Genomic DNA, 11,282 nt, shown 5'->3' with positions numbered 1-11,282 from the left:
TTAATAAGGCACAAAGAGAAATTGGTATTTTCATAAAATTGGAATCATTTACCAAATATTCGAAAGCCCATGAAAATGATCTCTAAGTTGCGGATTAAAAAACGCCAAGTCTAGCTACAAAATGCTGAGTTGGCAGCACAGTTCGCGACCAGTGTTACAAAAGCTTTGCATGCAGCCGACGGGCTTTACCCTACACTAGCATCAGCTGAACGCTGCTGTCATCTGTGGATTCTCAACGTTCAATAGGAAAGTTTACTAAAATAAATGATATTACTAAATGAAACGCGAAGGATATCAGGGGAAATAAGACTGTTGAAGTCATGAATATAAGCCTGTATCATTGGCATGCTTTCTAAAGCCCCTTCTTGGCCGCTGAAAATGTAAACAAAAAGGTTATGTAAACTTCTGTGGTCTCTTGCAGCGTGTGGATTGACTGAAAATGTTGGGACTACAACGTTTTGCCGGCAGTTTTGTCACCCAGTTGTACCGCCGTGCAGCCTTCAGCAGCAGTGTCCGGGCAGCGGGCATTCCCGTTGCCCCTACTGGAGTACAGTCGGATGCAGTGGAGCCGGAAGCACGCGCGCCGGCTGTGGAGGAGGCGGCCAAAAAGCCCAGGGGTAGGTACATTCTCAAATTGTTGTCCTCCTTACTAAGTGGTATTCACGCCATCCTTATTCCAGGCAACATGGTAGCCGCTGCTTTTGAATCCCTCAGAAACGACAATTCCAAAGATGAGAGTAAAAGCCAAGCCTCCAGCAAGATCGATGAGCGTATCATCAACGCAAAGACAGTCAATGGACTGCTAACTATCACGGAGAACAACAATGGCTTCTCAAGGAAACATGCCCTCAGAATTGTCTCCATCCTGGCCGAGTGGAGCACCTTGAATCGAGTAAAGATCTCGGAATTTGAGAACGACACAAGGTTCCTACGTATTTGCCGGATGTTGGGCCGGACGGTTCCGAAAAATAATGGTGCTAACAACAAGGACCTAGACGAGAATGGGACGGCCAAGCGGATTTCCGGATTCCGAACAGATGACCTAAACACGGTGCTTGGCGTAGCTGGTGATGATGAGGCCGCTAAGCTGATAGCTAGCATCAGCCTGCCCCAGATGGTCAAGGTGATGAGCACCCTAGCCCAGCGGAAGAGGCGTAGTACTCCTCTCTTGCGCTCCCTGGCCTTTAATATCAGCAGCGCGTCGGAATCGCTGGACTTAAAGCAAGCGGGGGATGTGCTGTTCGCCATGTCCACGTTGAATTTCCAGGATTCTGTTCTGAGCGCCAAAGTGTGTGCAGATGTGCAATCGGCGCTGCCTAAGAATGTGGAGAAGTCTGCCGTTGTGGGATCCATTATTACCAGCCTGGGAATTTTACGATACCGGGATTTGGGTTAGCTCGGATATAAACATACCAAAACAAATTTGTGATTAATGATTAATTTTTCGTTAGATATCTTGGAATCACTGACGCAGTGGCTTTTAAAGAATAGTGAAATCTGTCGCCCACAAGATCTCAGTGCCTATTTCCTTACCTCGGCCCTGCTAAACTTCAAAAGCGCTCAACTGGAGGAAGTGAGCAAAAAGCTAGTAAAGTCTATTGTCCGCGAGGATTTTACCAAGCAATCCGAGTGGTTGAGCTTTGTGTGGTCGCTAACAATGCTGGGTATAGTAGAACACGGCCACTTGGCTTCTGTTTTGAGGTTTGTTCAAAGAAATGCTTGAAAATTTCGAATTAAAACTTAAATTTGTAATTACTTTCAGTGCGGACTTCCTGGAGACGTTGAAAAAGGACAAAGCTGGTGTCACAGCTACCTCCAAAATGAGGCTACTCAACTTGAATAGCTATGCCCAGTTAATAGCCACAGATTACAAGGGTCCACTATTGCCCACTGACAGTCCTGTCTATCAGGTGCCCATGGCGCATCCTAAAGCAAAGCAAGTGCTGGTAAATGGAATGCTAGATGCACTGAAAAGTCTGCTGCCGGCCAGCAATCATTTACAAACCGCTGTAGATACTAAAATGGGCTTCCTCATAGGTAAGAGAGTTTTTATTAATCTGTACCATTTTCCTGATTAACTGTCGTTTCAGATGCACTGTGCCATTTTGATGCTAACAAAAACCCCCTGCCTTTGGACAAAGAAAATCCGAATGCAATAAGGCAAGTTATAACTCGTTTTATCAATCAACTTGATTATAATGAAGGAAACTTGATTTCAGGGTGGCGCTGATGGTCATCGATTTCCATGACATATGCCACGGAACGCATCGCTGTGGCAGCGGCGTTACGAATCTGACATTTGACCTGCTAGAAAAGAGTGGTTACCACGTTATTCCCGTGCCCTATAATGAGTTCAGCACCAGTGACAAACTACTGAAACGCGTTCAGTATTTGGAGTCAAAGTTCAAGGCGATTGCAAGTAGCAAATAATTGCAGTTATAGTTTATTTAATTTTTCTTGTAATGATTGATCAATATTTGAATTGTTTAAATTTTGTAAATGTTAAATTAGGCGCTGAATTACAAGCTAAACCCAAATTTCGAAGGGTGAGTTACTGGGAGTCATTTTAACCACATAGCTTAGACGGCATCCAGTTTACTGGAACGTTGCTTGTTCATGCCCACTTTCCACCATTGGCCCGTCTCCTGGAACTCGGTGGCCACAGCAGCTAAGGTGTGGAACAGGCTGCGAGCCAGCATGTGAAGATTACCGATGTGCAGAACGAACTTGGGATCATACACCTTCTCAATGTCATCGATCTTGTAGTGATCTCGCGTCTCCCGTTCCGTCAGGCAAATACAGTTCCACGGTGCCCAGTCATCGCTCTTGTTCCAACGCGGCAATCTGAAATAGATATAATTTAAGTATGATTTTTAACACTTCATTGTAAAGAGGTTACCTTAGCTCACTGAGATTCTCTGTCTTGCTTAGAGCCGAATGTCCATGCCATATTTTGTCTATGATGTGGCGAACATCATCTGGCTGCATAACAAATGCAAAGGATGTGGTGCACTTGCGTTTTCGCTCATCCCGATGGATGCACCGTAGAATGGACTGGTACACGGTGTTCTCAGTAGCAATAAGCTATGTGTATGGGAACATTTTGGATAATATTTAAAATATGGGATAAGGAAGAACCCACCTTTAGATAGTAACAGTGCTTGCAGGTGTCCACATGGCTCTGACGTGTCCGAATGGCAAACTCGGCATAGGTCTTGACCTTTTTGCATACAATGCACATGCGCGATGGAATCCCTAAAAATCATAATTTCGAAGAATTAATACAATATATAGATGTATAGGTATGATCAACACCTACTTTGTTTGGGCTCGCCCTTTTGGAACTTTATGAGATCGAAAAAGAGCATTGTCTGGCGTTTGCGCAAGATTTCCACGTCAAAGGACTTGGCATAGAGCAAAAGATTCTTTTCGCGATCAAAGAGATCAAAAAGTTCGGGAAAATTCGGGAAGCAAGTCTCCTCGGTGAGCACTGCCATGACTTGTCGGATGAAGTCCAAGCGGTCCTCCTTGCTGCGCGGCTTTCGCAGATCCTTGTAGATCTCGGTAAGGAAGCGAACTCGCTGTGTGCTCAACAGATCCATGTGGATTTTGGAGTCCTTGTAGCCGACCCACTCGATCGGCTTGCCCATCTCCTTTAGCAACTGATCCTTGCGGAAATCCTCCATGGCCTTGTAGACGAGATTACGCTGCCGCTCCACGCCATTAAGCAGCTGTATCTCCTTGTCCAGCAGGATGTTCACCTCGGCAATGCGAGCAGGCCCCTCATAGTTGGCGGTAATACGCTTCAGCTCCGCTTTTTTCCAACGAGCCACCTCAGCATAGAGAAGATCGAAGTCATCCTTGTTGCGTGGAAATTGCTTGATCACCCGGTGACGCTCCATGCGTTGCTCCACGCACTTCTCATACCGCTCATCCTCATGCTCGCGATTCTGCACCAGGCGACTGGTGGGGGTGTATAAGATGAGATATTTAGTTTCAGAATTTAAAATGAATATAGTCCACCTACCGATACTCTTGCGCCCGCAGGTGAATATATTTCCACAAAATCCATCGCCTCCAGTTTCGCTGGATGAGCAAAATCTTTTCGAGCTTCCGCTCCGCTCGCTCCTTCTGGGCAAAAGTCTGGTACTTGCCAGGAACTATGGTAAAGTCATTGGCTGCGGAAACATATAGTATATTAATGCCATCCAGATGGCATTGCACCGATTGCTCATGGGCTGTGTTCTAAAAAAAATTTTTTGCTATAATTGATTGCAATATACATAAATCAAAGTTTGTTGGACATACCAGAGTCTTTTCCTTTTGCTCCCATGTCTGCGTATCCCTGGTCTTGTACTTCCTGTACTTCATCTTGTCAAAGTACGGACCAGTTTGGGTAAATGCGTCCAGGTACTCCTTGCCCGTATTTTGATCCCGATAGCCGCAGAGGAATGGCTTGACTATGGCCGCATTCTCGATCTCTACGACCACGGTTTTGGACTGGCCATCCTGGGTGTCATCACCAGAGATCTGGACAGTGATAAAGTCGGCCAGTCGGTGTTTACTGATAAAAGGTTAAGATTAAAATTGGTTCAGTAATGCTATTTGCTTCACCTACTCATAGTACACATCCAGATCTAGCTTGGAGGTCTGATCCTCTCTACCCCCCTTGTTCATCTGCAGTTGGAACTCATGAATGCCGTACTCATCTAGGGCAGTGGAGTTCAAAGGCACGGAGTTGCAGAGAATACGATTATCCTGTCGGAGGACGAGCCATTCCGGTGCCACTTCAAACTTGCGAGCAAGATCCTGCTTTATCTCGCCCAGAAGCATACAGTTGGGATAAACTTGGGCCAGGATTTCGGAATCCGATAGCCTGAACTTCACAGTCACATTCTCCAGTTCCACGCAGCATTCTTCCGAGTGCTGCGGCTCCGATTCAGTACTCCGTGAATCCAGAGGAGGGGGACACCCTGGTGGCAACTTGGGCCGTTCGCTGGGCTCCACATGCAGTTGCACATTGCACACATACTCCCGAGCACGCTCCTCCGCGCTCATCTTGCCACCCAAAATATATCTGTTGATTGTTGGAGAATAATAGTTTGTAGTTCAGTTAATTCCGAAATGAGGCTGAAAACTGCCTGCTGAGATACGGCCAAATGAGGATGGCCTCGGCTGGGGGCCACAAGTTTGTTCAATAGCTCCACAGCCGCTGCTAGGCGCCCTGTTGTGGCAACGGGCTGTGGGCCGAAAAGCCGCTGAAGCTCCAATTTAGTGGTATCAAACTTAATCAGCTTCGTTCAAGAAGCTCCACATAAAGAATTTCTTCAACTTTACTTAATTTTTCTCACGCATTCGCAATAAATTTCCATGAGTGAAAGCACCCAATCATCTAATGAGCCCCTCAACTCCAATTGCTATTAACGAATTTGCATTCCCATACAGATTTTCTAATTGCCCCGATTTCGAAGTCTTCCCACTTCGATTGGCCATTTTTCAGCGCCTTATTATTTATTATTATTTATTGCACAACTCGTAGCATTTGGCATGCGCAAAGACAACGGTGACAGTAATTACTTTTACTAAATGGATTGGACAGATGGTCGGACCACACGTGAAGATGATTTTCAGCTACCGATGATGCTACCGAAGCGGAAGCCGACTTAATAATGATGCTTAACTCTTATATCATGATCCGAACAGATATCATCAAATTTAATGGCCCCTCTCGGCTTTTAGAGATTTCTTTCGCTTGATTTTGACCCAAATCGGGGGTTTTGTCAATTCCGCTCATAGGAAATGCGATCCAATTGAAAGGTTTTGCGATTTCCTTTTTAAGGTGGGTTCCATTCAAAAGCCGCTTAACAGATTCGCTTACCAAACAACGAAATTCAAAGCAATTGTAGGGCTTTCTTTTGTTTTTATTATTTTCTAACTAACAGTACTAATAAATAATGTTTTTGTTGTAGTAAAAGTTGGACTTCAGGTTAAGGGCTGTCAGTCCGGACTTCTTATCGGCATGGGCCACCTGCAGTCGATGCGGACGCCCATTGAAGTAGTAATCCTTGAGGTGTTGCACTCGAAGTACTTTACTCGGATTCCGATGATCCAGATTGGTGCTAGATGTCGTCGTCGTCGGTGGGCGAACCGTTGTGGTCTTCCTCGTTGTGCTCTCCGACTCGTGGAGGATGGGATTGATTTTCATCGGCTGATAGTCCAAGCCGATACCGGGTATGTGGCGGAAGGGCAGTGGGGGTACGGGTATGTAATATATTTTCGAATCCTTTTTCGTTTTTTTCGTCTTACTGCCGTTCTTGTTGTACTTGCGCAGATTCAGCGGCTTTGATGTGACCACGTAGTCCATATACAAGTTGTCCAGCGAGGGCGATTGCACCACAATCCGGTTGGCCAATCTCGTGGGAGGCGCTTCTGCCCGTGGACCGTAGGAATAGGGTCGAGCTGCCACCAAATTGGCCAAGATGATTAGCGATGCCAGTGGAAGCAACGGCGACATTCTGAAAATGAGCACAAAAGTTGGTGAGACCAGATAAAAAAATATTTTAAAATAATTATTAAAATTGGCTTATCAAAGAGCAGTGTTTTTCCCACAAAGCGTTCAGATTAAATTGGAAAATTAAAAAAATATCCAAAGTGGAGTATTTTTGTAACTACAAAATTGAATTATAAATAAAAGTAGAAAAGGCCAGTTAGCCGGGTAAATATTTGGGAGAGGTGGGAGAATGTCAAGGCGACGGGCAATGAAAGTGCTGAGTGCCACCCACGCCCCACTCGACGGGTTGTCCGATTGTTCAAGGTTTTGATCGATGGGGTGGCAACCGAAGTGGCGAACTCGAAGTGCTCGCGATCACAATAATAATAGTAATGGCAACCAATGCGATTTTCTGCAAGTCACATGCCAAAGCCGAATAATTAAATAACAAATAAATTGTCTGTGCGCATCAAAGCGCAAAATGTTTCGCCTTTACATTGTAAGTTTCTCACGTTCGCCACATGTGTACACATGAAAACCGAAACACTCACATGCCAGAGATAATTTTCGTTTCGATTTGATTTAAATGAAAGCATTTAATGCACGCTAATCAAAGCGACGCCGGCAGAGCAATTACGCTAATGAGCGAGTCGAGCGCCATACGCGGCGCAGATTTCAACGCTTCAGTGATTAATGAGCCAGTAAAAAAAAATAAATTGATCGGCGCAACAACCGAAAAACTTGGGATCGAAGTGGATAACACGGTTTTTGGGGCTAACCAGGGGCGTCTGCGGTTCGCCCACCGTTTCAACAGATTGTGGGCTAGGCAAATCACATCAGGTTTATGTTTTTCCGATAAAGACATTTGTCTAGTTCTTGTGTCTGGCAGAAATCCCGACAAAATATGCGCCCAAGACAAATTGCAGAAAGTTGGGAATTTGTTTGGTTTGCTGATCACAAGTCCCGCATGATATATGATATATGATTGGGGTGCTCAGGGATCACTGTGATAATAGAAGCCAAAAGAGCAAGATGTGAAATTCGAGAGACCACACACATTACGCCTAAGCTCATTACAATTTAATTGCTCGAAACCCTAATGACTCGCACTTCGCACAGTTCAGGAAATAGAAACTGGAAAAACTAAATTTAATTTGTCCACTCACTGACTTCAATTATCTAAGGCTGTTTTACTTTGCGCCTATATCAACGGCATTGCCAAGGTCATTTTCGTGATGCTAGCCATGATTAATCATATCACGCTCCTCTCTGGTGAAAGACGAAAGACTTAGGCAACGAACTCGAAACGGGCGAAGCGAAAGACTGAGGCAGCGAACTTGCTGCAAGCGAAAGACTTAGGCAGCAAACTCGATGCGGACGGGCAGGAATTATAAACTTATTAAAGAACCGCCTGCCAGCCGTCAAATGCAAATGCTTTAATGTGATTTTATGGGCATACGTCTATATTCTAATCGCACTCACTTTAAATGGCTATGACTGCAGCTGCCGGTTGGATTTGTTGATTAGTGATTTTCCGTAGTTATATTTGTCGATTGTACAATTTATTGCCAAGATGTCCTTCAAGCGAAGATGTTTACTTCATTAGATTGTGGAAATTAATTTATGCGTAATGGTAGGCACACGTTCTATCACGTTTATGGTTGGATCATTTAAATTTTACAGCGAATATCTTAGATGCACTTTTCGCGTTTTCTCGCACTGCTTTGCCGATGCTTCTGTATTTTTTATTTTTTTTGTAGCTCGAGCGCGCAGCTTTTGAACGTTGTGAACGCCTCGGCGTGCGGCAAATAAATGAGATCTGCGGACTGTTTGTAATTTGTTTTTTTCTCTTTTTCTTCTTAAATCAAAAATCAGTGCCGACGTCGCTGCCGCCGCCTCTGCCGACTTCGCTGCCTTTCTGTCGTCATCAGCGGCAACTGGATTTATTATTGTGTGAGGTCCCAGCCGATGAAGACCGGAGAATTAACTGGTTCTCCGGATGGCAGATGATCTCGGATGATGAGCGGCCATAAATTAGCCAGTTTATTGTTTGTCCACTTACTGTTACACTTGCAAATTGCACTTGGTGGGATTTGCCTGCCCCGCATGTGCCATTTGCTTAACAAATTCATCAGCCTTGCAGTTCTCCGACCAGAACTGAGCAGGAAATCCAACACCACTTGGCCAGTCGGTCGGCTCTCGATTGGATTACAGCTCGGTGGGCAGCTTCTTAAAGCCCCTGGAGAAATAGAAAGATAGGGGACAGGTCCTTAACCCGTGCTTACATCCTTTTCCTAATTTCAAAATTTAAACCTAACTTAAACAAACATTGAAATAATATGAATTATATTTTTATGTAGCATTTCAAAAATGTATTAGATTTTAAATTTCGTAGATTTGAATACGGTTTGTTGATTATTTTATTATTTATTATTCATCTTTAACTAATTGGTACAAATTTCAGATATACAACTGTATGTATTTGCATACATTTGCATCTTTTCTCCGTTTGTTTTGATAACACGGATTGAATAATGTTTACAAATCAATTTGTGAATTTTAGATTTATTCTTACTATTCTTAGTTTTTGCAAATTTCTTTTATATTGTTATTTAATGTACCTCATTATGCTTTTAACTCCCAACTCATTTGAAATGTGATAAACGATGCCCATTGTTATAAGAAAGGCGCCTGAAAAAAGTATTATGATAATACTAATATCTTTTGTAAGAACGAGGGTTAAGAGCTTTTGCTCGACTTCAGCTCGGGATTGGAATCGGGGTCTAGTTCGCCTGGCAGCTCCTTTGTCTTTCCGATACTGTGCACAAATTAGTTACAAATGAACCTACGACAACAAAAGCAGCTGGTGGTAACACGAAGCCTTCGTTGAGGTAGGGTTTTAGGCGTCGGTCCGGTCTGCTTTTCTCTTTTCCCAGTGGCTTGGGGTGCTTTTTCGGTTTGGCTTATTGACAGGCCACCGGGCAACTCCAACTTTAACTCCCCGAGAACCCTGCGATGCGTGTGGCGCTCCAAGGGATTTATGCATAATTGGATTGGCAAATGGTGTTCGTGGCATTATTACAAATTGGTAGTGTTGGGTGATTGAAACCGATTGATCTAGAAATATCCTTGGTAGATATATGAAAATTCGCATATGGTCCATATTGAGCAATGGTGCTTTAATTAAATGACTTCCTTTTGATGCACAGTTTTATGAGCCGTTAATTAAACAAGTAAAAGCAACTAACACGGTGGGGGCTTACGTAAAAACATTACCAACTTTCCCAGGGCCCAGACATCTTTCACCAGCGCTCTTGACCACCGAGACAATCTAAAGTTTGGGCTGTAAAATAAAACAAATGACATAACATAGCAAATATACACCAAGAGTACAACTTCCCAGCTTCTGTCTGGTTGTTAAGGCACTTTAAATATTAATTAGCCATGGCAGCAGAACTCCCGGCAATTAGGCCTCCGGTTTAAAGTGTGTGTTGAAGTGCGTAAGCTCTCGCATGTGCCAAATGGCCAATGGAATCGGAATCTATATATATACATATATATAGATATATGGAGAATACCCGTTCTCACAGCCAACTGCACGCACCACCTGCCAGCAGAACGGTCAGTCAGGGGCCTAATTGTAATTGTTAACGATTAGCCAACACAAATCACGAACAAGCTGCAAACGCCACTTTCTGTGCATCTGTAACGTCTTCGTGCCTCTGATTCTGCTGATTCTGATACTGATACGGATACTCCGGTTCAGACCCATTTCAGGCGCCTTGTGTGAACCAAGTTTTAGGCATTATTAAGAGTAATATGTTTAATGCTGACGGAAGCAATACGAATAGATGGCCCCAGCACGGGGCACCAAAACAGACAGCTGGTAGTGCACTTGGCGAAAAAGTTAGAGATATTAAATGGTGAAAATGGGAAACATTTGCTTATAATGTAGCTTATAATATCTTTTTAGAACTTAATTATTTAGATAATTAGTTTTTACTAAAAGGAATAGATTATTGTATGTTTTTCTTTGTGTACAGAACACAGTCGTGTTTATCAACCTGGCCAAAGTCATCAACAGACTCGATCTCAGTTTCTGACTGGGACCCAGTAGACTTGGCCGGTGTCTTCGGGTCTGAATGACAGACACACTCTTAACTCTTAACTCCTAACTCCCAACTCTCGTCTCTGGTATGTTGTCTCTTGGCTGCGACTGCTGGCGCTTGCGTGTTTGGCTACTGAATTTTTAAGCATTCGCCAGCACGCCGTGAAGTGAAGTGAAGTTGACGGGGAGATGGCGGGGGCTCTTAGACTTCATTTACATTGGCAACGTTTTAATTAGCCGCTTATGAAGACACACAGCGTCGGGCTAGGAGATCCATTTAGATGAATGGCGGGAACACCCACCGCCAGAGGTACGTCACTGGTGAGGCGACTAATCAGCCGGCTTAAATCGCAACGATTATATATGGGCCAATTATAGCGAATCTTTTATTGTCGATAAATTCGCAGGTTCATTAAACCCACACAGAGCCCATAAACTGACTCACATGTGGAGTTCGGGCACCTTAAGCTAAGTCTTTGTCTCCTCCTCCATCACAATCTCCACCTCCGGCGTCTGCGGTGATTTGGTTTTCTCATTCGGGGTGCTTGGCATGTGGACACCACATCGGATATCCATCGAATGCATTCGGAATGAAGCTGTAGACTTACGCAACCGCAACGCTATGTCAACCATCCCGATTCGCCGGTGCACTTGGCATTTCTGAGAGTTTAGCCCCCTGGATAT

The 11,282-nt window shown here is 44.2% G+C and overlaps 3 protein-coding genes across 3 annotated transcripts; 1 reads left to right on the top strand and 2 right to left on the bottom strand.

Moving 5' to 3' along the window:
* Positions 1-101: 101 nt before the first annotated feature.
* Positions 102-2,537, top strand: LOC6729091 (FAST kinase domain-containing protein 4). The gene is made up of 7 exons (XM_016174932.3): positions 102-246; positions 422-617; positions 681-1,391; positions 1,452-1,701; positions 1,763-2,037; positions 2,091-2,160; positions 2,220-2,537. The coding sequence occupies exons 2-7, from the start codon at positions 440-442 to the stop codon at positions 2,428-2,430; spliced, it is 1,695 nt and encodes a 564-aa protein (XP_016035743.1). The 5' UTR covers positions 102-246; positions 422-439; the 3' UTR covers positions 2,431-2,537.
* LOC6729090 (IQ and ubiquitin-like domain-containing protein) lies at positions 2,414-5,143 on the bottom strand. Its single transcript, XM_016177273.3, has 7 exons — positions 4,619-5,143; positions 4,309-4,564; positions 4,028-4,245; positions 3,320-3,963; positions 3,143-3,255; positions 2,900-3,084; positions 2,414-2,844 (listed from the first exon to the last, which is right to left on the bottom strand). Exons 1-7 carry the CDS (start codon positions 5,056-5,058, stop codon positions 2,580-2,582), a joined length of 2,121 nt encoding a protein of 706 aa, XP_016035742.1. The 5' UTR covers positions 5,059-5,143; the 3' UTR covers positions 2,414-2,579.
* Positions 5,144-5,900: 757 nt separating this feature from the next.
* Positions 5,901-8,355, bottom strand: LOC6729089. Its single transcript, XM_016177271.3, has 2 exons — positions 7,973-8,355; positions 5,901-6,515 (listed from the first exon to the last, which is right to left on the bottom strand). Exon 2 carries the CDS (start codon positions 6,512-6,514, stop codon positions 5,945-5,947), a length of 570 nt encoding a protein of 189 aa, XP_016035740.1. The 5' UTR covers position 6,515; positions 7,973-8,355; the 3' UTR covers positions 5,901-5,944.
* Between the last annotated feature and the right edge of the window lie 2,927 nt (positions 8,356-11,282).

Source organism: Drosophila simulans, chromosome 3R (genome assembly GCF_016746395.2).
Source record: "Drosophila simulans strain w501 chromosome 3R, Prin_Dsim_3.1, whole genome shotgun sequence".
Lineage (NCBI taxonomy): Eukaryota > Metazoa > Arthropoda > Insecta > Diptera > Drosophilidae > Drosophila > Drosophila simulans.
Note: the sequence above shows the minus strand (reverse complement) of the source record. Positions and strands in the feature narration are given on the sequence as shown.